The sequence below is a fragment of the Strigops habroptila genome, chromosome W (genome assembly GCF_004027225.2).
Source record: "Strigops habroptila isolate Jane chromosome W, bStrHab1.2.pri, whole genome shotgun sequence".
NCBI classification, from domain to species: Eukaryota; Metazoa; Chordata; class Aves; order Psittaciformes; family Psittacidae; genus Strigops; species Strigops habroptila.
In genome coordinates this window covers 55,640-82,916 of record NC_044301.2, presented here as the reverse complement: position 1 = coordinate 82,916, position 27,277 = coordinate 55,640, and the positions used below count along the sequence as shown (strand labels likewise).

The 27,277-nt window shown below is 37.6% G+C and overlaps 1 protein-coding gene across 1 annotated transcript in view; it reads right to left on the bottom strand.

Moving 5' to 3' along the window:
- Positions 1-27,277, bottom strand: part of LOC115601763 (nipped-B-like protein) — a 158,120-nt gene that overhangs the window by 110,042 nt on the left and 20,801 nt on the right. Inside the window, exons 2-7 of the mRNA XM_030472147.1 lie at positions 13,514-13,657; positions 10,958-11,123; positions 9,675-9,805; positions 3,481-3,580; positions 1,371-1,522; positions 163-323 (exon numbers count right to left, since the gene is read on the bottom strand). Of these exons, the coding sequence (XP_030328007.1) occupies positions 163-323; positions 1,371-1,522; positions 3,481-3,580; positions 9,675-9,805; positions 10,958-11,123; positions 13,514-13,577 (774 nt within the window). The 5' untranslated portion in view covers positions 13,578-13,657. The remainder of the gene's footprint in view (positions 1-162; positions 324-1,370; positions 1,523-3,480; positions 3,581-9,674; positions 9,806-10,957; positions 11,124-13,513; positions 13,658-27,277) is intronic.

Genomic DNA, 27,277 nt, shown 5'->3' with positions numbered 1-27,277 from the left:
TAGAAAAAATTAACACTCACACATTAAAGTTGCACAGTTGAGTGCACACATCTGAAACATTTTCAGTGGTTTTATTCATCAACAACATAGTAAAATATCTGACTTCTAAGGCAGCTAACCACATACTTGCTTTATCATCATAAACTGATCAAGGTAACATACGTCACTACTTAGCCTGTGCACCATCTGTAGGTAGTCTTCATTTGAGCCATGTCTAGAATTATCAGCATGATGATTAGCTGAATTTCCAGACAACTGACTTGAAACATTATTTTCATGAAGATTTCTCATCCCAGCTGTGATAATGGGACCGGATACTGAAGCTGAAATACAAAAAAATGTGAATAAAGTATACTGATATATTCACACAGTCATTAACTCTCAAAAATTTCACAGAAAACACAGTAATAGCGGATATTAATAAGCTGGATGCAACAGATTTGGAATCTGAATAAGGATCCAACTTTCTTGATTGAATCCTTTTGCCACAAATACCTTGAATAAAATTAGATATCTAAGAGTTGAATTTTCAAGAGGATTTAAAACCTAAATTGCACGTACAATTAGCCAAGCTTCTCTCCACATCTACCCTAATCATATCCTTATAGGTTATAGAAAACTTTATTTTCCTCTATATAAATTGTATTGACTACTTTAGTAACTTCCAAGGTATTCATGAGACACACAACATTACATACAGAACAGCTATATAGATTCTAAGCACACTGCTAAACTTTAAGAAGAGACGATTTGAAAGAATCCAATGAGGATTCTACTAAAAAAAAAAAAAAAAAAAAAAAAAATTGTTTTTAGAAAAGGGAAGAACAAAGAAATCCATTAATTTCTGAAGGTCATCTTTGCCAGTTACTGCATACCTCGAGCTTAATACTAGCCAACTTAGTCTAGTCTACACTACAAAGGTTTGGTAAGGCTAAAAAAGCTCACAGGAAAACTTACGTTACACTGGCAAAAATTAGGTTTTTGCTAGTACAGATAAAAAATTGCCGTAACAAATATAAGGGGCAAAAGGGGTTTTGTTCTGATTTTTCCATTTGCATGTATACATGACAACTATGCAAAAATCAGCGTACCTAGGGGAGAAGGGGAGGAGCGGTGTAACATGAACACGTGTTTTACTATTTCTTCTTCTCCTCCCCCTCCCTCCCCTTTTCTTTTTTAAAATAAAGTATATACTAGCACTCTGTACTGTCAGGAAAGCAAAGCTTAAACATACCAAAAAAATTCCCTATCAACGCAAAGATTTGCATAAAGCATGTGACTCCTTCAAAGAAATTAGAGAGCTGTAAAACATGCACATGAAGGTAAAGCTGACATGAGATAGAAGAATAAAACAAAGATCACAGGCTTACTTTGCTGCATCTGAGGATGTGATGTATAACTTGGAGGATGTGAATATGGCATGTATCCTGCAGGACTTTGAGGAGCATATGGACTAGGCACTGGACTGTTCTGTGGTGCCAAAAATCTATTACCAGAGCTTGTCTGTGTCGACACAAACCGGCTAAAAATAAAGTTTTAAAAAGTTGGAAAAGAAAATTTAGACAAATTTCTTATTTCTTTTGGAAAATTATACCTTTGGAACATTATAACTTTTGTAAGAGACAAAATGCCAATGCAATCAAGAAACCCTTTCAAAAGTAGTATTTTAAACTATCAATACCTCCCCAACTTCAATTATTACTTAAGAGCCACAGCTTGGGTACTGCATTAGTAAAAGTGAAGAATAGAATAAAAAGCATTCATAAAACCTCTACCAGGGAAAGGAAACAATGTCAGAAATATTTATTAAAATAAGATAATAAGATCTGCAGATTTACTAAAACAAGATATGTTTCCAAAAGTTAGTCCTAGAAGTTTGAATGAAAGTGACAGCTAAGGTTTAATTATCACATAACTAGCTCACTAGGATTAACAAGGAGCCATCTACTCTAAATATGATTTTTCCAGTAAGATTCCAAAGAACTTCATCTGACAGAACTATGCTGGTAAGACGTTGGAATGTGATAGGCAGTTAGGTAGGACCTGACCCAAAGTCCACTGAATACAACTTATTCTTTCACTGGCTTTATCCTAAAGATAGGAAGCCATAAAAAAAAAAATATATATATACTTGTGACAGTAATACATGTACATTATAACCTATGCTCTTATATAAGCTTTTCAAAATAAAAATAAACCAAATAAATACTTCAGAAAATACAGCACATGCTTTCACAACCCTCAGTTCTAGATAGCAACTCTATGAAGGTAAGCTTCCATAGAAAGAAATAGCAAAGCATACATCAAGATTTTGCAAGGATTTTGAGAAGACTTAGCACATTGTAATATTCGCAATTCAAAAAAACCTTCTTCAATATCTCACTTTTAGATATAAAAGTAATACACTGTTTTCTTGTGCAGATACAGAGCATTTAATTTACCAAAACAATTTTAATTATGATATCGAATAACTGGAGATTAAATCTGTTAAAGCCCAGTAACTTGGTTGAAACTACATGCAGAACTCTTCTATTCTGGAGTACTTTATTATATTAACAAAGTCCTGGATTATAGGCACATGGTACTTGCTGACAAAGTTTGAAAAAAACAAAAACACAAACAAAACCCCAAAAAAACAAAAAACAAACCAAACAAAAAAAAAAAACCACACACAAAAAAAACCACACACAGACAACAAACAAACCCCAAAACAAAACACCCCAACCAAAACCCCAAACCCAAAAAAACCCAAAACACACCCACACAAAAACAAAAAACAAACAAACCCCCCCCCCAAAAAAAAAAGCCACACAAAGCAAATAGGAACAAAAACACACCCACAAAAGCCAAACAAACAAAAAAAAACCCACACAAAAAAACCCACAGAACACACACACCACAACAAGCAAACAACAAACAAATAAACAACACACAAAACCACCCCACACCAAAAAAATCATCAGAAAGTTGATGAGGAAGCTGCTGGAAGACTGGCCAAGCTACTAGGCCTATCCTCCTCTGAGCAGCCTTTCATATAACTGTTAGAGCAGTACTCCATGTTTTTACAAGCTTTCTTTCCTGCCCTCCTGTCACATTAGTACTGTTATACATGCCAGAACACACAGCCTCTTCTATCCTCCTGCCACTAGTCTTGGTGTCTGCCTCAGGTAGAGAACAGCTGGAAGGGTGGCAGGAGGCAGGGAAATCCCTTAAGCAGGAAAGAAAGTTAAGAAAGTTTGCCAAAATGATTGGAGGGAGAGAGAATGGGGAATCATGACTAGTCAGAATACAAAGATTAACTCACTAACAAAAAGATGTTTCTTTGCTAGCTGAAGAAACTCACCCTGCTGTCAGATAAATGCAAAATCTGTCTTGAAACTGAACATCTTCAATTCACATACTTGCAACAATAATTGATTGCCACTGTAGGAAGAATTTGCAGATTGCTGCCCATCCCACCCCATTTAAGAAGGAAGTTACCTGGAAGGGCTATGTGAGATAGTGGTTTGTTGATAACTGGAAGATGCAGGACTACCTCGCACAGAATTCTGAGAAATATTAAACTGCGACATCATCATCCCTATTAAGAAGAAGGCAGCATTACTTTACATGCATTTCCTTTTTAATCAAGGAAATCTCTAATTTCAGAAATTATTACATACAAAGAGATTATGAACTTTACAGCCACTAACATCATCTACCTACAACTGTTGGGAAGCATTAAAAAAAAAAAAAAAAACAACAAACACACAAAAAAAAACCACAAACAATTCCATGTAAGATGTCCATTTTGCACCATGACAAAGTGTTCCCTAAAGCAGTATTAATTCAATTATAAATATCAACAGTAGTTCCTTCCTCTGTTCCTTAGCCAAAAACTTGCTAGTAAAAAGAAACATTTTTATAACAGGATGTATACTCCACACCCTAGACTGGTGTGTACAGTACTCACTGTGCCAATAAATAAAAGATTTGGAAACTTCACAAGTCAGAAGAACACAGAAAACTTATCTCCCATTTTTAGAACAAGTACAGCAAAGAATCACCTTGGGCTGAGTAATGCAAGATATTCTTCCTGCTCCCATAATGCCTTAGTGGTTCCTTTCTACCCAGGGATAAAAGCTTTCTACTCCACCTCCACCACACTTAGAAGGAATGTTATCAAAGAAGGTGCTAAAATATTTTCAATTGCAAAAAAAAAACCAAAAACCCACCAATATCCCACCTGTAGATTCCCACAGTCATGCTTTGGAAACTCAGGAGTTGTACTAGATGGCAAGACACAAGTACCAATGTGCATGAAATTAACTCGCATCTTTATTAGGGAAAATTTAAAGGCATCTTTTTTTTCTTTTTCCCTCTCTTTGATACAGGTATAAAGAATTTCCTAACCACCACATGATACTGAAAGTTGAAATGGTTCAGGTACACAAAAAGTTATATGACTTTTAACCAGGTGACTTTAATGACAGAATTGAATGTCTTGCAGCTAAAACAGTGTCAGAATTCTCATGCACACTGCAGCTTGGGAAGCCACAGCAAGTGATCCACAGCTGTGGGTAAAAGCACATCAGTAACACAAATATTTTAAACCAAAGGTCAGATAGAAGGCTGACAGTAGTCCCCAATCCAGAGTGTTTGGGACCCATCAATCCTTGAATTACTATCACTGATTTCAATCACTGCAATATTCACACAAAGCTAGTTTCAGAAATCCTCCGTGCCACCCTCTTTTCTCTTCCCCTCTCCCCAGCATCAAAGTGATAGGATAATCCCTCAGGAATGCAGCCATTACTACCTCCAGGTAGGTACGAAGTGCTGCATTCCAAGTACATTAGCACAGGCAAACTAGCCCAGCGCAGGAGTGAAAGACCCATGTTATGCTGGGAGGGGGACGGACGGATGGGATGGGGACACGACACACACCAGAGAACAGAAGGGGACTCGAACTCCCGCAAAATTTGTTTAAATGGACATTGGTTGCTTTGCACAGAGGCAAGTGAGGAGGAAACTCCAGGGGTTTTGTGCTGGAGGCAGCACACATTGCTGCGCGCTCACCTCTCACAGACACTCTCACCACAGCTATTTAGGAGGTTAGTCAAACTACTAACCCTTAACATTCATGTACAGAAAGCTGACAGAATGTGCCCATATGAATATGAACTATATGACAGGGGGGTTGGAACTAGATGATCTTAAGGTCCTTTCCAACCCTAACTATTCTATGATTCTATGACAGTTTCATTTTATGCTTAAAGCAAAGACTGCACTTTTAAAATACTTTTAAAACATATCTATTTGTTTTCTCCTCCCTAAATTTAAAACAAATTTTGAACCACAGATGCAGTAGGTTTTGGTTTAAAAGAATGACAGAAAATATATACATGAATCCATTTTTAATGACATTTAAAACCACCCTAAAACTTATTCTGTGACAAACAGCAAACAGTCCTCACCTCTATCTCTGTTGGGTGTGTGTGAGATGCAATGCAACAACCTCGCACTAAACCATGTCACCCAAAACTACCTCCAACCTGGCCTTGAACACTGGCAAGGATGGAGCATTCACAGCTTCTTTGGGCAACCTGTTCCAGTGCTTCACCACCCTCACTGTAAAGAGCTTCTTCCTTATATCTAATCTAAACTTCCCCTGTTTAAGTTTGAAGCCATTACCCCTTGTCCTATCACTACAGTCCCTAACAAAGAGTCCCTCCCCAGCATCCTTATAGGCCCCCTTCAGATACTGGAAGGCTGCTATGAGGTCTCCATGCAGCCTTCTCTTCTCCAGGCTGAACAGCCCCAAAATGGGGTACACAATCTAGATTTTAACTTAAAAAACAAAACAAAAAAGCCCAAACACCCCACAATCCCCCCCCCAAACAAATCAAAACAATAAAAGAAAAAAAAACAAAACACCACACAAACCCACAACCCGCAAACAAAACCACACAAACCCCACCTCCAATAAAAGAACCCCACAACATATCCCCCCAAAAACACAAGAGTGTCTCCAAAGTTTCCAGACAGATAACAAGTCTGCCTAGTAATGATGTAATAAGGAAGGAGTAAAAGTATGCCCCAAACATTTAGTCTAAAAAGAGGTTAAAATTAGCCTGTGGACATTAACATTGAAATTGTTTCTTGTACATTTTTTGTTATATTGTTGTCCTATCACCAAACAGCAGATTTATGGCTCCACTGTTCATTTCCATACCTTAAAATACTTAAGAATGTTTTTTAAATGCAACTTTAATTTTGATTGTTGGTAATGTTCAGTTTTATCAAAACATCATCCTAGTAATAAAATTTCTAGAATGAGTTTCCTTAACATATGTGTCAAGTCTTGATTATAATTTTTTTTTCTTAGAAAAAAGTGATACTTATAAATCCATTTTAGTATTCCTACTAAATACAAAAGAACTCACTATGTAAAAACATAGCCCAAGATCACAGAAAAAGTATTGTATGATTAAACTTTATTACAGCATCATGCACGCTTAAGCTAGGACTGCTCACTAACAGGTGTTTTTTCAGTTAAATATAGTCCTATTGAAAGCATGTCTGCAAAATTTTTTCCCTTTTACAGGCATATGTGCACTTGAATTCTTGTATAAGTAATTGACATTTATGGAAAGATGCATAAGATTTTAATCCTCAAAAAGTCACAAGTTGTGGTAAATAATTTAAAGTGAATTTTAAGTCCTTTCTGCACCCTAATCGATGTTATGAATACTAACCTACTGCAATACATTATTTTAGCTGATCTTCCAACACATATCTGCTGAAAGACAAAGCCAAAGAGAAAAAAATGATGAAAACTTCACTCATACACTATAAATGCAGTTGAAAGATGGCACCCAGAACTTTCTCTGTCATCCAATAAAAAAGTCTAAAATAAACGTACTGCCCTTATGCAAAGTTAGGCCTCATGCCGCCTATGTTCAGACAACCTAGTAATAGAAAACAGTCTGAAAAATCTTACTAAAAATCTGATCTCTATGAAGACTGTTTCAACAATGAGACTATTATCAAAAGATAGGGAATAAGAGTTTGAACACTGCTGCTACATCGCCTGAAATGAAATATGCCAGCAAATTTTTGGGGGTGGAGGTGGTGGTGGGGTGCACACAGGACACAAAGCAAGAGTGTCCACATAATAAATCTTGCACTATTTGTTCACCATAACTAAAAACTATTCTTGCTTCAAATTTAGTGTTCAGCTACAAATCAATATGTCCTTGGGGGGGGGGGGAACCAGCACAGAATTCTGCCAGTGTTTTACCTTATATTCACAAGTATTCAAAACATAATATTTAGCTTTCTGAAAATGTCTTTATTTCCTGGCAAATTGTACAGAACCCAGAATTTTATTCCACATTTAATGTGGTCTTTCTCTTCTTGTGTTAGAAAAGAAGGCTGGGAGAAATTACTTTGAGTTCAGTTTGTCCATACTAATGCTGGAACTGACACTCAAGGAAGGGATCATGGTGCAGAGGCCCACCCCAGGCTGAGTAAATAAACAAGGGGTCCCTGCTGCTTTTGTTCCTTCTCAATTCTGGGCATTACAAATACTGGATCACAGTACCCATCGCTGAATTCACCACATGCTGGACTCAACAGAAGGAAGCAGGACAATATTCAGAAGGCAGACAATAAGGAAATCAGAAGAGATTAATTTGCAATGCTAGAAAATAGCCTAAATGTCATTCTTCTAGCTGGCAAAATGCATTACATAATATCTCTACCACCCCCCCAATTGTTCTACAAATCATGACTCTACAGAGATTACAATATCTGTTCAGAAAGCAGAAGAAAACCCAACCTTTGCTGCCAGAACACATCAGTATATCCTCCTCTGGCCTTGGAGATCTGAATAGTATGCATTAACATCTAATAAGGCTACCACAGTTTGCTAGAACGTAGCTTAAAGATCTCCCTATTTCCAGGTAACAGTGTGGCCTTTTTCCATAGAAAATGAAGTCACACTTTGCCTAGCTTTTCCAAACATTAATTCCAGGGCCACCTTCCTCTCAAAATACTTGGTCTAGAGCTATTTTTTTCTCCCCTCTTCCCCCTTTCTTTCAATTTTTCTGATTTCACACTTACATTGCAATGCTCACACTGGTACAAGTATTCAGAATTATGTAAAATAAAATTAAATATTCAAGGAAGTTTTAAAGTCTGATCTCTTCTGGTTCTCTGAAACAACTGTTAACTTTAAAGAACATCAACTGTTATTTTAAGCTTCATGTTGAATTGTTTTTAATACTGTACTAGTACCTTCCTTCAAGCATAGGCCAAAGCACATTTACTAAAGATAGAGGTATTTTTATTTCATTAAAGATTATTCTTAACCAATTGAATCAATCAGCAAAAGCGTTTCCTCCTCTGAAGCACTGAATTAGCAAAAACTAGGAAGAAATTAACTTGCTTTATCTTCTTTCTTTAAAGAGCCTCTGCTAGAACAAATAATTCCAAAAACAATGTCTCCCTTTTACACTGGCAAAAAATTATTTTACTCTACAAAACTGGTGGACAACTCTGATTCAAGCATGTGTTCTTTAAGGAACCACTCTGCAAAAACTGTCAGGACAGTCACAACACTTCCCACAGCTGGGGGGGTGGGGGGGGAATATCATACTCTGCCACAGCTACCACCAAACTCAGAATCTGGAGACTGTTTTCAGAGCTTAAACTTCAGGATATATGTATCAATGGGCTACTAGATATTTAGCACTGCCTTTCACATTTTCATTCCAGGAAATTTCTGCATTCTTTCAAGGAACATTATGTGTTCAGTCATTAGCAAGTTCTTTTCAAAAATTGTATGGCTTTTTACTCACTAGCCTAGGTGAATGAACTTAGTTTCATTTTATTATTTCTCCCCTCAAAAAAAAAAAAAAAAAAAGCACCTTACACTGTCTATCCCCTGTGGACTCCAGTAACACTTCTATATCTCTACAATGCTAGCAAAGCTTTATCATCACACTGTAAAACTGGAAATTCTCCTACTCATGTCATAGTTTAGTATTTAAAGAAAAGATTTCAGGTGCAAATAAAGAAGTCTCCAGATCTACAAGTAGAATCTGATTAATCTTTTGTTTGGTCTCTCCCCTTCTCCATCTTTGCTATCCAGCAGTATATCTCACGAAACCTCAGAAAAGAATTAACTGTTGAAAAAGTAAAATCTGGAGGGCCTCACAAACTGCTGAAAAGAGGAATGGCAGGGAGGAGCTGTTAAGTATGATTCATTCATCCTTATTCCTTACCCCAGAACTATTAAGAACAATGATACACTATAATTGTATAGATTTTCAGTAAGATCAAGGCATATTTTCCCCAACTTTGATTATTTACTAAGACAAATATATGAACCTAGCCATAAAGAAATTCAAATAAAATTACTTTAAAATAAAATCCATTCATCCCAGAAATTAAACTTCGTAGTGAAATTAAGCATTATTTTTTTACAAAAATACCCAGTAGAGTTTATTTCCATGCTTATTCTAATACAATCACTCTTAGAAGATGTCAAGATACATAGCTTTATATCACTATCAAACACAAGGCATAAATATCACAGTTATGCTCCATAAAAATTTGTGGTTAGTATTAGTCCCCTAAACTTACAGAACAACATAAAACACAATCAATAAACAAACAAAAATCCTTACCACTTTGTACCCCGTATCTGTTTTGCATGCTTTTCTCCCTGAAAACATTAGGATTCCTTGCCAGGATAGCCTGTAGCAAAACTGGTATATCTCCCTCTGGATCATCACTGCCAAGGTTATCTTTCAGTTCTCTAGAATTGTGAAAGTAAGCAATTAAAGAGGCAAATGAATTTTCAAATTATAAAAAAACATGAGTCAAGTAAAAAAGCCCAAACAAAACAAACAAACCAACTAACTTAACCAAAACAAAGGATGACAATTTACTGTTAAAATATATAAGAAAAAAAAAAAAAAGGCCCAAAACTAAACCAAACCAAATCCCAAAAAGCAAACAAGCAAAACCACCTCACCCACCCCCCAAAAACAACCACCAAACAAACAAAAAACCCAAACAAACAAAACCAGAAACCAAGTCTGCAAAGCACTGTTCCTTGCCCTCTTCCCCCCCCCCCCCCTTAAGGAATGGAAGAGGTATTCCTATTAGATTTCAAATTTATTTTCTGTTAATAAGCATTCTATGATTCTATACATGGCTGTCGGTTTCAGACTATTATAAAAAGTTTCTTATGCCCACTTTTGTATTGTGATCTTCTCCATAAAAGAAGAACGCTTTGGCATAACATCAAGAAAGTATTATTATAGGAGTGAAAATAAGATATGCATGTATGTATAATATTCAGGCTGCAGCCCAACACTTTGAGAATCTTTTAATTTAAAAAGGAAAATCAGCATATCTCTGACATCACAGGATTCTCTTTGAACCATCAAAAATGTAACGGATTTTCTATAAATACATCTGTGCTTTCACTTATTGTTTGCTTTGAGGACTTTTAAAAGCTACTTCCATTTGATCAAAAAAATTGATTGGAACACATAGGAAAAAGGGCTGTCAACATAAGACAATTCAAAGGACACCAGGGAAAAATGAAAAAACAAAATATATACTAACAAAAAGAGAATACGTTAGCATACTTACTGGTTCAATACGTAATCAAAACTGACATAGGTCTTACACGGGTGTCTCAAAAAAGCATATTTTTGTGTAATACCAGGTATATAATTTGTCTATGGGCATTATTGACCAAAGTGGAACAGAAATGACTATTGCACAATCAATACCACAAAGGTTGCACTCCTAACTAGCAAGAATGGAACAAGCAGCAGATATGTATAAGGGCTGTTGGACAGTTTACTAGCATTCTGATTGACTGAAACAATTGACTCTTAAACAGTGGTAATCTGCTAAACTAGCCTCTTACATAGTCAAAGTTCAAAATACATACATGTGATCTGTTGACACCTGATTGAGACTGTGGATGAGCTGTGAAACCAGATTTTCATCCCTGCAAGCCAGAAGACAGTTCACCTCTTCAGCTATCCGTCCATTGAAAAGCAGGCTTTTTGTTGTTGTAGCAGGTAAAGGTGATGGAAGAGGCAGCTGGTTCAAAACTGTTATCAGAAAACAAAAAGGAGTTCAGAATCATTTCATGAAACATGAGCATACAAAGATAGACACCTTCTTACTCCCTCATGTGATTAAGAAAGAAAAATCTAACCACCACATTTGAAATATAGGAAAGATTCCTGGGTTTTTTGTTTGGGTTTTTTTTTGGTTTTGTTTTTTTGTTTGTTTGTTTTTTTATCTTGAACACACACGCACAAAGGCTGGACTCTGTTTAAAACAAAGTGATGCAGTCACGTCCATAAGTTATATTACTATATTATTGTAAATATTTAACTGTGCTAATACAAGTATAGTGAATAAAACCATACTTTTAAACATACCAGAATATTAAAGTATTTAATGTTATGGTAGTTTTCTCTTGGAGCTGAATGCATGGATAAAGGGAAGGAAGGAAATGCAAAATCCTTGTAGTTGCATGCAGTACTGTAAGTGCATTGATCATATACATTAAGTTTTCTACTCTGACCTTCATATTTAATTAGTGTTCTCACTTCCTATGGTGAGGGTAGTTTAAAAAAAAAACAAAAAAAAAAAACACACCAACAAAAAAAAGCCAACCAAAAAACCCCACAAATTAAAAAACAAAAAACAACCCACCAACACACACCCCCACACCACCAAAGCAAACAACCAACAAACAAAACCACCATAAAAAAAAAAACCAAAAACAAAAAACCAAAAACCAAAAAAAACCCCACCAAAACCCAAAAAAACCCCAAAAACAAAAAAAAAAAAAACCCACCAAAAATACCAGCACAAAAACTAAACAACTCCACAACCAACTTAAGCTACTAATTAAATTCTCGGCTTATTCTTCTCTTGTTATATTCATTTTTATGTAAGTAATCTCAAGAAAAGGCTAGTATAGGTGGCTGGAATGATCATTAAAATGTCAATTCAGTCAATATATTCACAAATCTTGGTAAAAAGATTTGTTTAATGAAAACACTTATCACAGTAATAGATAGTAAATGAGCATACTATACTTTTAGAGGGCATTCTTAGGTGTACAAGCATAACAAGGAAGTATACCAAATAAGCCTTGACCAGATGATTTGGCAGGGTTACAGAGATGAGTAAGCCAGAAGAGGCCAAAAAGTCTGCTATATAGGAAAGTAATTTTCATAGGTTCACAAAAACAAGCTAACTGACTTGAAGTTTCCAGGATGATTACATTAGAAATAGCTTCAGAGAAAAACAACTGTGAAATATACTCTTTTTGGCCCTTTTATATTTTTAAACTCTTTTTTTAAAAAGGAAAGGGGGGACACACAGAATTCCAGTATTTTTTCCCCCTATACAATGTATATCATTATTGTATTTAGAAATAAATTGCAATTCAAATAAAAGTGTATAATAAATTAAAATAGCTAGCTTTTATTACTTGCTTTAGATTACCTTGAATGCGCCTTGAAACTTGGAAAAATTAGCAAGCTCAGCAAAACACATTTATTAAAACAGTACAAATTCAGCTAGTTAACTGAGCCTACTCTACTGCCTCTAGTCCTCATGTCCTCCATGTTTTTAGGGCAAGGGGACTTGTCCATTCCAGCACCTTCTTTTCACATCGAGAGAAGTAAGGTGAAGCAGTGACAAGCCTTTATCTTTCACCTGACTTTCTAAACATCAGATAGATACCACAGATAATGAAGCAAATGCACCTAACACAAGGGCTAATCCCACCAAAGGCAGTTCATTCAGTGTTTCAAGAAACGTGCACCAGGATTCTAAAAAGTGACTTCTACCAGTTAAGTATCTTGACTTCTTTAGAACCTTACCTGCAAATGCTTAGTGATGGAAAATTGCCCATAGCCCAGAAAGTTATGACTTGCATCCTGATGGCTCATTATTAGACACATATAATGATACATATATACACATATTAAATACATAAGCAGCATCTTCAAATTTGATACTTCACAATATCAAACTGACAAAGAAGTGGGGTTTTTTTTTCCCCTTGAATACATCTGCTTTTTTACTGTAGGCAGCTGAATTCAATTGCTGGGTGTACACTTTCGGTGTCTCTTGGAAAGTCTCCAATTTTCAACAGTATAATAATAATAAAAACAATATCTCAGAAGCAGCACTTGGGTCATACTTTCCCAAAACTAAGGAACTAGGTTTCAAGTATATTCAGGTTTACTTAATTTTTTTTAACCTACATTTCATGTTTAAATTCAGATATTTTGTTTGAATATATTTCTAAAATTCAAGCAATGACAAAATTAACATTTTTAATACCAAATCTGATTTTTAACAGATTAACTTTTAAGAACTTCTCAAAACACTAAAAACAGTTTTATTTTTAAATGCAGATATTCACTGAAGAGGTAGAAGGGAACATAGCAAAGATAAAAAAAAGAGTACTTACGGTCTGTAAGACTAGCAATCCCTGCAAGAGTAGTGATGGGAACATGAGGCATATCCCCATTCATCCTGAAGTTCTGGGATGGTAGCGCCTACACAGATATTTTAGTTCGGGTGCCAGCTATCATTACTTCCCATCTCCCAAGCACTAAAAAAAAACAAAACAAAACAAAAACAAAACAAAAACACAACCAAGAAAAAAAAAAACACACAACAAAAAAAAACCACAAACAACGAAACCAACACAACAACAAAACACCACACAAACAAAAACCACAGACACAAACAAAGCAAACAAAACCAAATTAAAATTCTCATTTTGCTTAAAAGAATTTTTAATTCAATAACATAAATGAAACACAGACCATAACCTCAGCTATGTATTAAGTAAATTTAGTCAAAAGTGGGTAAAACAATGTAGAATTAAAATATCAAATGGCATTCAGCAACCAAAAGGCAAGCTTTTGGTCTCAGAAGCAGAGCCCTTCACCAAAAAAGATGCAAGACATGGTAATCAAAATAAAATTTGCTTAGGTTATACAGTAGCAAAGTCAAAAATTGGTAACAACTTCTGTTGGTTCATATTGCTGTGGACAGCACTTAACACATAACCCAGTTTAAGTAATTAGCTGCTATATTCACATCAGTTTTGGAAGAGATTTTTCATACAGCAAAACCAAAAGAAGTAGTAGTTTAGAGATGCAAGTATCAAGTAGTAAACAAAGTGACAAATACAAAATCTTAGTATATTTTTGTTATAGTTTATCCCTAGTACCATGCAGCCACCCCCCGCCCCCAACACAACCACCCCTCGCCCCAGCGGGATGGGGAGGAGAATGAGAAAAAGGTAAAACCCATGGGTTGAGATAAGAACAGTTTGATAATTGAAATAAAATACAATAACAAAAATAATAATTGTAATGAAAAGGAAGATAAAGGGAGAGAGGAATAAAACCCAAGACAGACAAGTGATGCACAATACAATTGCTCACCACCCACCAACTAATACCCAGCCCGACCCAAGCAGCAATTGCTCCCTTCCGAGTGACTCCCCCCAGTTTCTATACTGGGCATGACATGCTGTGGTATGGAATACCCCTTTGGCTAGTTTGGGTCAGGTGTCCTGTCTCTGCTCCCTCCCAGCTTCCCGTGCACCCCTCCTCACTGGCAGAGCATGAGAGACTGAAAAGTCCCTGATCAGAGAAAGCATTACTTAGCAACTAAAACACTAGTGTATTACCAGCATTGTTCTCAGAATAAAGCCAAAACACAGCACTGCACCAGCTACTAGGAAGAGAAAAAAAAAAAAAAAAAACCACCACAAAAAAAAAAAAAGCTGTTCCAGATGAAACCAGGACAATTTTAAAATTAGTAGCTATTTCAAAATTGATCTGAAAATATCTCTTTAATATTAAACACAAGCTGGTCCAACTACTACCAGGAACTGTTTCATACACTCCACAAAAAGAAAAAGTTTAGTCACCACTGAACTAGCTTATTTCCTGTAAAACGGCACAGTTTAATATAAACTACTGAAAAGGAATTTGTTCATCCAGTTTTCACTAACTATAAATATCCCAATTGTAAAGGAAGTCCATACTTCAGAACTTGACTTGGAAGGCCCTAAGAAACCTGATGTGACTTTGAAGTTGCGCCTACTTTGAGTAGAGGGTTGGTCCACAGGTCACAGAATCACTAGGGTTGGAAGGGACCTCTGGAGATGACCTAGTCCAACCCCCCTGCCAAGGTAAGGCCACCTAGAGCAGGTTACACAGGAATGTGTCCAGGTGCGTTTTGAATGTCTCCAGAGGGAGATTCCACAGCCTCTCTGGGCAGCCTGTTCCAATGCTCTGCCACCCTCAATGTAAAGAAGTTCTTCCTCATGTTGAAATGAAACTTCCTGTGTTTCAGTTTATGGCCGTTGCTCCTCATCCTGTTGCTGGGCACCACTGAAAAGAGTCTGGCACCATCCTCCTGGCACCCACCTTTGAGATATTTATATGCATGAATGAGATCCCCTCTCAGTCTGCTCTTCTCTAGACTAAACAGGCCCAGCTCCCGCAGTCTCTCCTCATAAGAGAGATGCTCCAGGCCCCTGATCATCCTTGTGGCCCTTTGCTGGAGCCTCTCCAGTAGCTCCTTGTCTTTGTTTTACTGAGGAGCCCAGAACTGGACACAGTACTCCAGATGCAGCCTCACCAGGGTCAAGTAGAGGGGGAGAATCACCTCCCTCATCCTGCTGGCCACACTCCTCCCGATGCACCCCAAGATACTATTGGCCATCCTGGCTGCAAGGGCACACTGCCAGCTCATAGTCAACTTATCCACCAATATTCCCAGGTCCTTCTCAGTCAAACTGCTCTCTGGTAGGTCAGCCCCCAACCTGTGCTGGTACTTGGGGCTCTTCCTCCCCAGGTGCAGTACCCTACACTTGCCCTTGTTGAACCTCATGAGGTTTCTCTCCACTCAGTTCTCCAGCCTAGCAAGGTCCTGTTGAATGGCAGCACAGCCTTCAGGTGTATCAGCCACTGCCCCAGCTTTGTATCATCAGCAAACTTGCTGAGGGTACACTCTAGCCCTTCATCTAGGTCGTTGATAAACAAGTTGAATAAGATCAGACCCAGTATTGATCCCTGGGGAACACCACCGATTACAGGCCTCCAACTGTATTCTACTCCGCTGATCACAACCCTCTGAACTCTGCCATTCAGCCAGTTCTCAATCCACTTCACTGTCCATTCGTCTAACCCACATTTTGGAAGCTTACCTACGAGGATGTTATGGGAGACAGTATCAAAAGCCTTGCTGAAGTCGAGGTAGATAATATCTACTGCTCTCCCCTCGTCAATTCGTCCTGCTGTGTCATCATTGAAGGCTATCAGATTGGTCAGTCAAGATTTCCCCTTGGTGAATTCATGCTGACTACTCCTGATGACCTTCTTCTCTTCTATATGCTTGGTCATCACCTCCAGAATGACCTGTTCCATCACCTTTCCAGGGATGGAGGTGAGGCTGACTGGACAGTAGTTTCCCAGGTCCTCCTTCTTGCCCTTTTCGTAGATGGGAGTAACTTGGCCTTCCTCCAGTCATCGGGCACCTCACCCATTCTTCATGATTTTTCAAAGATGATGGAGAGCAGCAGAGCAACATGTGCCAGCTCCCTCAGTACCCTTGGGTGCATCCCATCAGGGCCCATGGATTTATGGGTGTTAAGTCTGTCTAGCCTGTCCCTAACCATCTACGACCAGGGAGAAGTCTTCCTTTCTCTGGCCTTCATTTCTAACCTCCGAGATCTGGGACTCCTGAGGGCCGTCCTTAGCAGTAAAGACTGATGCAAAGAAGGCATTCAGTAATTCCGCCTTCTCTGTGTCTTCTGTTACCAGGACACCCCTCTGATTCAGCAGCGGCCCCACATTTTCCCTTATCTTCTTTTTGCTGCCGATATACTTGTAGAAGCCCTTCTTCTTGATATCCTTTGCCAGACTCAATTCTAAGCGGGCCTTGGCCTTCCTTGTCACATCCCTGCATACCCTGGCAATGTTCCTATAGTCCTCCCACTTGCCCTGTCCCTTTTTCCACCTCCTGTAAATTTCTTTCTTGAGTTTAAGATTTACTAGGAGCTCCCTGCTCATCCATGCAGGTCTCCTGCCCCCTTTGCCTGATTTCTTCATCATGGGTTTATGCTGATCTTGGGCTTGGAGGAAGTGGTGCTTAAGTAATGACTAGCTCTTTTGGACTCCCTTCTCTTTTAGAGCCCTATCCCATGGGATTCCTCTCAGTAGGTCTTTGAAGAGGCTGAAGTTAGCATTCCAGAAGTTTAGGATTCTAGTCCTGCTTGCTGTTTTGCTGCCCCCGCACAGGAACCTGAGCTCCACCATCTTATGATCACCAAAGCCAAGGCAGCCCCCAACCTTTACGCCATCAACCAGTCCTTTCTGGTTTGTAAGTACAAGGTCCAGCAACACACCTTTTCTTGTCGGCCCCCCCACTTATAACAAAAAGTTATCTTCACTGACCTGCAGGAACTTCCTGGACTGTGTGTGCTGGCCATTTAATCTCTCCAGCAAATATCTGGGTGGTTGAATTCCCCTAGGAGAACCATGGCCTGTGACTGCAAGGCTATTTCTAGCTGCCCATAGAAAGCCTCATGAACTTCCTCCTCCTGATCAGGTGGCCTATAGTAAACACCCACAACAGTGTCCCCCATATTAGCCTGTCCCTTAATTCTCACCCATAGACTCTCAACTTATTCATCTATCCCTGGACAGAGCTGAATATATTCCAGTTGCTCCTTCACATAAAGAGCAACTCCACCACCTCATCTCTCTGACTTGTCCTTCTAAAAGGTTCATAGCTGTCCGTCCATGACAACATTCCAGTCATGTGAGCTATCCCACCATGTCTCAGTAATTGCAATGAGATCATGGCCCTGTGACCGCACATAGATTTCCTGTTCATCCTGTTTATTTCCCATGCTGTGCACGTTTGTATACAGGCACTTCAGGGAGGTAATTTCACAGCTAGGTTCCCTAGAAGGGGTGTAAGATTCACCATAAACACCCTTGATACAGTTAGCCCTATGATCCTCATAGGGCCTCTTAAAGGCAGTCAAGCAACATCTATCCCTGCACTGGTTAGCAAGATCTATCCCCCAGGAGGAAGCAACAGTGTGAGCATTGCCACTCTGGACCCCACCCCCTGGGTCCTTCAGTTTAAAGCCCGTCTCACCAAATTGGCCAGCCTGCTGCCAAAGATTCTCTTACCCTTCTAGACAGATGGATCCCATCCCTCCCTAACAGTCTACAATCATTGAAGAATGACCCATTGTCATAAAAGCCAAAACCTTCTCGATGACACCAGCCACGAAATCAGTCATTGATCCGCCCTATATGTCTGCTCCTGGCCATCCCCATTTCCTTCAGTGGTAGGATAGATGGGAAGATGACCTGGGCACCAATGTTTTTCACCTGCCTCACCAGGGCTCTATAGTCTTCCTTGATCCTACCTAATTTACAGCCTGCTGTGTCATTTATACAATTTGCAATTGTCAACAACTGACTGATATAGAAAATATTCATGTCATTTCCACAATGTCCTCACTCCAATTAAGAGAAATAGCATTTGCTGCTTTACTCCATGCCATTTTTAGTTATAAACATTTTAATATACTAGATGTAATTTTCATAAACATTTTAGTTCTTTCTATATTTCTTAATAGATTGTAGTAAATCTTTTTTAGTGTTGCCTTTTCACATCGTTATTCCACCACTTCTCACATCCCTCTTATTCCATGTAGCTTAATATATTTTGCTTTATCTTTTTTTCTTTTACTTCCTTGTATTTCTCGTCCTTTGTTTTTCCTTTCTCGTCCTCCCCCAAGAAAATGTCTTCTCCTGGCTTTTTCACATACAACATTGATGCACAGAGAGAATGGAATTTGCCATGGCGATAATGGTGTCTAGTTTGATTAACAACATCACTTAGAAGAACAAGATTTTGTATAAGCAGTACATTCCTTACGAACTACCTTAACCTTGGAGGAAGAGCTAAAGGACTGATAAAAGGAGAACATCTGCACCAGAAGGTGCTGAAGACAAAATAAGTCCTAGAAAAACAAGTAGTCAACAAGGAATGGCAGTAACTGGGTAAAAGGTAAAGGTGGCAGGGGGAGATTGCAACCACCGCTGACTCAATTCAGGACTGATAAAGCTTGTCCCCCCCCCCAGCATGTGCACTAATTTACATGGAAAATTTACCCAATAGAAGATAGAGTACTAATTAATCATATATTTGGTAACTTTTGACCAATGAAAAGTAATTTCTTTGTTCTCTGAAAGGTATATAATCTGATGTACAAAAAACCTAAGGTTGGTTTGATTTGTGGAGCTTCCACCTAGCATTCTATTTTGCAAAATAGCTGACAATAAAATACCTCAACTCTGTGTATATATTGGCATTCTACCAATTAGTTACCGGGTAACGATCTCACTTTTGGAACAACATCATTGCTGTGATTCATGAATTAGTTCAGCTAGTTCAAAACGCTATTTAGATAGTCATTTCATCTTAAGGGACTAATGCCTATTCATTATAAAACTCAGTAAAATTGATGTGTGTTAAGCTAAAATTAATGCTATATGTGCTGAAAGTCTATAGTTTTTTACATTGTTTCAGTAAACTTTAAATTTGAAAATCATACCTTTATTGTGCGCATGGATAAGCCTTGCACTGTAACATAAAAAACAAACAACAAAACAAAGTAACATTTTAATCAAATTTTATAGACAAGTTTGAAATTTTCTTAAGCTATTATATGAATGGGGTAGCTGTAGTCCGTGATTGTTAAGATTGAACCATCCCAACAGTCCCTTTTGGCATTGACAGAAGAAGAAACGTTTTTTCTTTCTCCTGATCTTAGAGCATTTTTCTGAAAGATGCACTCTAGCTCAGAGGAAGGTTATGGAGGTTTTTGGTTTTGGGGGTTGTGGGGTTTTTTTTGTTGTTGTTTTTTTGTTTGGTTTGGGGTTTGTTTGTTTGTTTGTTTTTTGGGGTTTTTTGGGTTTTGTTTGTTTTTTGGTTGGTTGGTTGGGTTTTTTCATAGTATTTTTGTTAAAGGGTGAAATTTTGTGGCCTGTTTTGCCCAGGTCAGAATGAACCATAACACATTTTTTTCTTCTTGTTTTAACATCTGTGAATGCCTTTTATCCTGGTTTTAATGCAAATGTATGTTGTTGGGGAATCCATGAAACTTTTCCCTTCAAGTTTGTGCCTATGATGAGGAGATCATGTTTGCTGTCCTTTCTTTTCAGAGCTTCAGCAAATACCTTCTCTGCTGCTTCTTATAGCTATACTGATCAGCTGTGTTGAGATGGGAGCTGTTACCAGTTTTACAGTTACTGCATTCTGAACAAGACATATTTTACTTTGTTAAGTCTGAAACAGATATGAGTAATAGGAGAAACTGTAACTGTTTGTGTTAAGGAGATGTCTAAGTTGTTTTATAATATATTTGAAGGATTGTCTTTCCAAAAATAACAACATGTATGTAATGCAAGGTTTAGTTCTAGGACAAATAAGTACATGTTTTTTAAGACTTGTGCCGAAACACCTTTTGGGTCTTCAAATATCAACTAAAAAGACTTTGTTGGTTTGGTTTTTGTTTGGTATTTTTTTGTGGGTTTTTTGTTGGTTGGTTTGTTTTTTCTTAAAAGGTGATAATTTCACTGCAGAATCTAATGTTGAATGTTACTCCTTCATTGTATAGATTCTTATTGCAGGATTTCATTATCGGTATAACACAGAACTTTAAACACAGGTTTTCATTGCTCACTACATGTCTTCCTAAATATACTATGTTCTCTGCTACTGTGATCCGAAATTTGATTGAAGATTTGCTATTTCTTCGAAGGTCCTCTTCATATTTTTACAGGTGCAGCTAAAAAATTTACTGCTGCTTAATCATCTTTATGTCATAGAGTTAAAACAATGCATCTAGATTTTTCTGTGTTCTATGCTTGTGTGTTTGTAGGTTTTTTTTTAATTCCGGATGACTTTTTCAGAGCCTATAATAACTATTATTTGTAGTCAGCAGTAGGTTGTAGCAGCATAAAAATCTCATGGCATTTATCTAACATGATGGGCATTCCACATACTCTATGGGGCCTTTGGTTTTGGTGTTGGTTTTTCAGAAGGAGATGCTGGATAAATTGCCATCAGTAGATTTACTAGGAGCTCCCTGCTCATCCATGCAGGTCTCCTGCCCCCTTTGCCTGATATGGTCTTTGGCTTGGAGGAAGTAGTGCTTAAATAATGACCAGCTCTCAGAATCATAAAATCAACCAGGTTGAAAAAGACCTTTAAGATCATCAAGTCCAACCATCACCCCAGGACTGCCAAGGCCACCACTAAACCGTATCACTGAGGGTCTCACCTACACGGGTTTTGAACACTTCCAGGGACAGCGATTCCACCACTTCCCTGGGCAGCCTGGTTCAATACCTGATCACCCTCTCTGTGAAGAAATTTTTCCTAATATCCAATCTAAACCTCCCCTGGCACAGATTGAGGTGGTTACCTCTTGTCCTATCACTTGTTACTTGGGAGAATAGACCAACCCCCACCTCACTACAACCTCCTTTCAGGTAGTTGTAGAGAACAATAAGGTCCCCCCTGAACCTTCTCTTCTCCAGACAGGTCTCTTGGACTCCCTTCTCTTCTATGGCCCTATCCCATGGGATTCCTCTAAGTAAGTCTTTGAAGAGGCTGAAGTTAGATACTAGTGGCTCCTTCTCATTAGAAAAGTGATACAAGATCAAGTCCTACTGATAAGGTAGCAAAACCTAAACCAAAGTACTGATATGTTTCAAAAAGTTAAGCTACATAAAATACACATTTTTTTTCAGGCACAATAACATTAATAGCTATTAAGCATTAAATAGTAGGGTAGTTATGTTCACCAGCTTTGCAAAATAAAACAGCTAAAACTTCTGTCAGGGAGAATCTAGTTATTCAGGGAGTTTATTACTGCTCCTTTTACATCTTTTTAAACAATAAATATCCTCTTTATTAGCCTTTCCACATCAACAATTCTGACACTACTGAGAGCTACTTAATTCTTTTTGTTCTGAAGAAGCAATCATAGAATTAAACTGTAAAGACCTAACTTTGCTGCAGAGCTAAGAAATTCAAACATAAAGGGAAAACCCCGAGCTACTTCAGTAGTTCACACATTTATTTTCCATCTGCACTACATATTACATATGCAACTTGTATTGCAACAAAGAAAGTATATTTTTAATTGTGCTCTTTTTGGTGAGCACTGACCTTTTGCTTGCTCAGGCACACAAGTAGTGGCTGATATTAGATAAAGTTCATTTTATTGAAAGAAAATAGCTAAGAGCTGTATAGAAAGAGCAATTAAAAGGGATCGATACAGCAGCTCTGTCAAATGGAAAGCACTTTAGGTTGCAACACATCTTAACAAAGTAGTGACAGGTATGAGAGAGGAAGTAGTAACTTGTTTTTCTTCTTGAATGTCTCATTTATGTTAGCTAGTAGTAGCATTACCCTTTTCTAAAAACAACTGTACTTACATTACTTATATTTTAAAGACTTTAATTATGTTGAAACTTAACCAGGCTGAAAAACTAGTAACTGAAGACTGAACCAAAATCTATTTAATTCAGGAGTATCGTCCAACTTTTAATCTGGCACTTCTGCCCTTGAACTCTCTCAGATGATTCATAAACTTTATAAAATAAAACTAGGAAGAAACATACCTGTTGAGGCAGTAACTGATTTTGCACAAGTCTTGCAGTCATGCCATTTTCACCTCTTCTTTGTCTTTGAAAAACAATTAAAATACCTCTAAGCTTCTTTAATACACGCTAAGGAAAGAGATGCACAACTATAACATCTCTGTAGAGATCCACAATCAATGCCAATGGAAAATTCTATATAAACAGATTTAGTGTGTTGCATTTCAGAAGCAGCTCACTGCCTTTTTATATTGGAATTAATATTGACCTGTGATATGTTATTCCCTTTTGTTCTAATCTTGTAGCCTGCTTTTCGACCTAAGCTCCATGCACATCTAAGAGATGCTGTACAGCACCGTAGGCAGTTAAGATGCTTTTCCTCTGGATTAGTGTATTATTCCCCCTCATCCCCTCACTGCAATGATGCAATTCCTCCAAATTCCTCCAAAGGCTCTATGACAGTCCTCTGTAACACACCCAGTTTCCTCCCCTCATTAGATCCACTCCCACACTTCCAAGCTGCTAGATGGAAGAGAGACAGCACATGCTGCAGCCTCTTCCTCAGTGAGGACATGAGTATCTATCTCCTCTACTCAACAACCAACTCAGACAACTGTCTGAGACTTTCACACCCTGTAAAATATAACTTAAATTAGCTGATGCTTTCCAAAATTATTAGATGGAAGGACTTAAAGATAAACAAGTGTCATGACCATTACGCAGAAAAAGATTAAACAAATCAATGTTTTTACTATGTGTAGAACCACATAAAGAGCTTTGGCTGTATTGCCCTATTGTATGCATTTGCACAATTTACTGGTAATGCAATTATTGTTGGAATTTTATAGCATTTACTATCCAAAATTTGTTCTATTTGGTTCATTTACAAGAGGTAGTTTATATTGCTCATGCAACACACAGATAAGATATACTCTCTCTAAAGGACAGTATGCTAACATTATTTAAAAACAAATTTTTTTTTACCAAAATAATTAATGGAATTTATCATTTTAATTAAGATTACTAACATCTTGCAAAAACACATTGCTTGGAAAGATTAAACATGAGAGCAAAAGTAACTTTAAAAAAAATTAATGCAGTGTGGGTATCTAATAAAACAATTTTTTTCAAACATATGAAAAATTTCATCTCTTGATAACTGAATTTACAGTTTATATTCTGAAATTCAGGATTACATAAACTTTTTGGCACACACTACCCTATTTAGTGATCCAAAAAACATAAAGCTCCATGATTTTGTGACTACAAAAGAATAATTAGTGTCAGGAGTCCATGACTTTATAATATTTTTATTAATATGATATTCTACTTTACATGACAGCTAAAGCAGATTTAAACCATGGATGGCACAGATAATGACAACGATGAGTATCTACCAATGATTCTCGAAGATTTTTAATGTGAGGAGAGCCACTGTTAGAGAATCCACAGTTTAAGTCATCTGTTCCTCCTCAAAGTCGACTATTGCACAACTCCATTGCACAGTCAACTCATCTCCCAACCTTCACCTTGCAAGTGCCACAAAATTCATTCTTGCTCAAGCTGAGTGCTGTGAAGTTTTTGATATGATGAAAACCTGAAGCACTTGCTTTTTGCAACAAACGCTATACAGAGTAGGAGAGAAAGACAGGCAAGTCAAAGCAGTTTACCTTATAAATTACCCTTTGCTACCAACGACAACTGATAGTAGCTACTTCCACAGATGTAAAGGAGAATGGATTTTTTTTTTTTTATTTTAACACCCACTTAAGAGTTTAATGCAAAAAAACCCTCATCAAGTTGAGCAGTACTCTATGTAAAAAAAGTAACCAGAAAAATGGACATGAATGTCTTCATAATTTGGGTCAGAAATGTTTCTCCATTATAGACTCAATTTTATTACAGACTAGAAGGGATTCTTTAGATTTTTAGAAAGAAAGCATGTGAGAATTTAAAAACTATATTTCAGCTCTGTAAAACTGCTTCAGGTTGGAAGAGGGGATGAGACTGTTTTGCTATTTAAGCGTACCTCCTGGTAACCAAGTAGCCTAAAATTGCAAAGTCTATCCTCTCAAAGTGGTGTCCCAGTATTGCCAGAACCATTTAAAAAACAACGTTTAAACCTCTAATCTGAGAATTCTGGCACACTTCATAGAGTCCAAATATTTTGCCAAGGATGGAAAGAATCAAGGCACTATCATCAGAAGCTCTAAATATGACCCAAGACACTTTTTCTGCTTCCCTCCCTGGTACAGGGAGATACAAAGAACAAAACAAGCTGTTCCACATGCAGCAGAACTAAGGAGAACTTGTTTCATGCAGCTTTGCATCATACCTTCACACTAACTTGAATATCACCCTTTAACCCTCATCTATCTAGATATATTATATATAGACAAACATCTGACTCCTAATGCAGCACTACAGGGATGTTGGTCCATTTTATAAAGTCAAGTCATAACTGATTTTATTCTAAGATAACATGGCAGGGGAGGACTAATTAGGGCTTATACCACATTCAGCCAAGCCAGTCTTCATTAAGCTTTGTCTTAAAACTTCAGACTTGCACTCCTCTTCCAGATATAGCCAATTCTGAACCTTCTCTACCAATATTTGGTACATCTGTGTTTCTATAAGAAATCAAGCTAAGAAATCACATAGCACTCACAAGCTTAAAAAACACTTATCGATAGACAGGGAAATAGTACATAAAGTGAACTACAATAGTCTGCAAGTTGAACATGCCAGCAATTTAACTCAGAGGTGATTTATCAAATCCCCAATTCAAAAGAACAGGGCTCATGATGAAATGCTGTTGTAATTTAGCAAGTCATAAAATAAAGGTGGTATAATCAACAGTAACCTAGATCATTAAAGTAATATAATCAAAGTCTTATTCAACCCCTTTTAATTTGTACCTTTACTTCACCAATACAAGCAAACCTAGATATTTTATTGTTTCATGTGAATTTTATAAACTTCAAGAACTTTAAATATTTATCTTTCTATAACTGCTAGACTTAAAAGTTTTTCTTTCAAACCAGTTTAAATAATTTCCAACTAATAAAAAATTGGGGTGGGGGGGTGTAAAGCAGAAGTACTTGAAACAGAAGCAGTTAGTACTTGAAAGCTTTCATGCTTTTTCTACTGCCAAGGACAGAAATCGTATACTGCTAACTACAAGTGGTTCAGACAAAATGAGTAATACTACCTGAAACTTACATTAACACCAAGTAAAGAATAATGATACAGTCAAGCATCATGATGCTATTCACTCTATTTAGTAAGTTGTTAGGATAGGGGAATTGGAGAAGTGTCTTCCACTCTTCAGCTGAGGAGCTCTGACCTTGCTGGGGAAGGAAGAGAAGATTCATCACCAAGTCCTTTGCCTTTGTTATAGGGCTGCAGTCCAAGGTGGTAAAAACTTGTGTTCTCTGATTTTCATAGGACATGTTTCTCTATCATAACCAAACCCATTCTTTAGCTCCCAGCATTTGTACTGAAATCATAGCAAAGGAACAGAGCTCCAAATTGGGCTAGAAAGACCGTGGTTCCTTTTTTGGCTATCAATTAATTTGCTATGTGATTTTGACCTAGTCAAATTCACTTCTTGGTGCCTCAATTTTTCTTCTGTCTTTATCCCTTTTGTCTACATTTCTTCAAATTTGAACAGAAACAGAATGGTACACCTGCTCGAGGCTCTAGGAAACAACACAAAACTCCTTGGACTCCCTCATCCCCACCACACACATTTCTAAAACCTATCAAAATGTGATCATTCACAAAAGCATTTACAAACATCCCCCCTGAAAAGTCATGAGGACAGACTAACCCTATTTTGGATTAGAAATTAAACAGACAAGCCTATTCCTTTGAAATGAAGGAATGCACCTTAGCAACAGAAATAGTTTTGGTAAAGAGAACAAATAATACAATATGCATTTATAAAGTAATCTTTCCAAAACAGTGTCTTAACTATGTTTTTATGAATCACATGGCACAATGCCCTTCTCATATCTCAAACAAATGGCTCCTATAGTAGTATGACTACAATCAACACCACCATTTATTGTGGTAATTTCAAAGAAAAAAGCAACATGCAAAGCAAGTAGGTTTGTCTTTTCAAGCATCCACCTACAACTGCTAGATCATATCAGGTTCTTCCTTTCAAGCACACCATGTCTTTAGGTTCTGCATTACACTTGCACGAATCCTTCAATGAAAACGATTCAACACTATAAATGTTTGCTTCATTTCATAGAATCATAGAATGGTTTGGGTTGGAAAGGACCTTAAGATCATCTAGTTCCAACCCCCCTGCATGGACAGGGACACCTCACACTAGACCATGTCGCCCAAGGCTCTGTCCAACCTGGCCTTGAACACTGCCAGGGATGGAGCATTCACAACTTCTTTGGGCAACCTGTTCCAGTGCCTCACCACCCTCACTGTAAAGAAATTCTCCCAAAACCTTTAATCCTATTAGCACCAATGGATTTTTGTGTGAATAG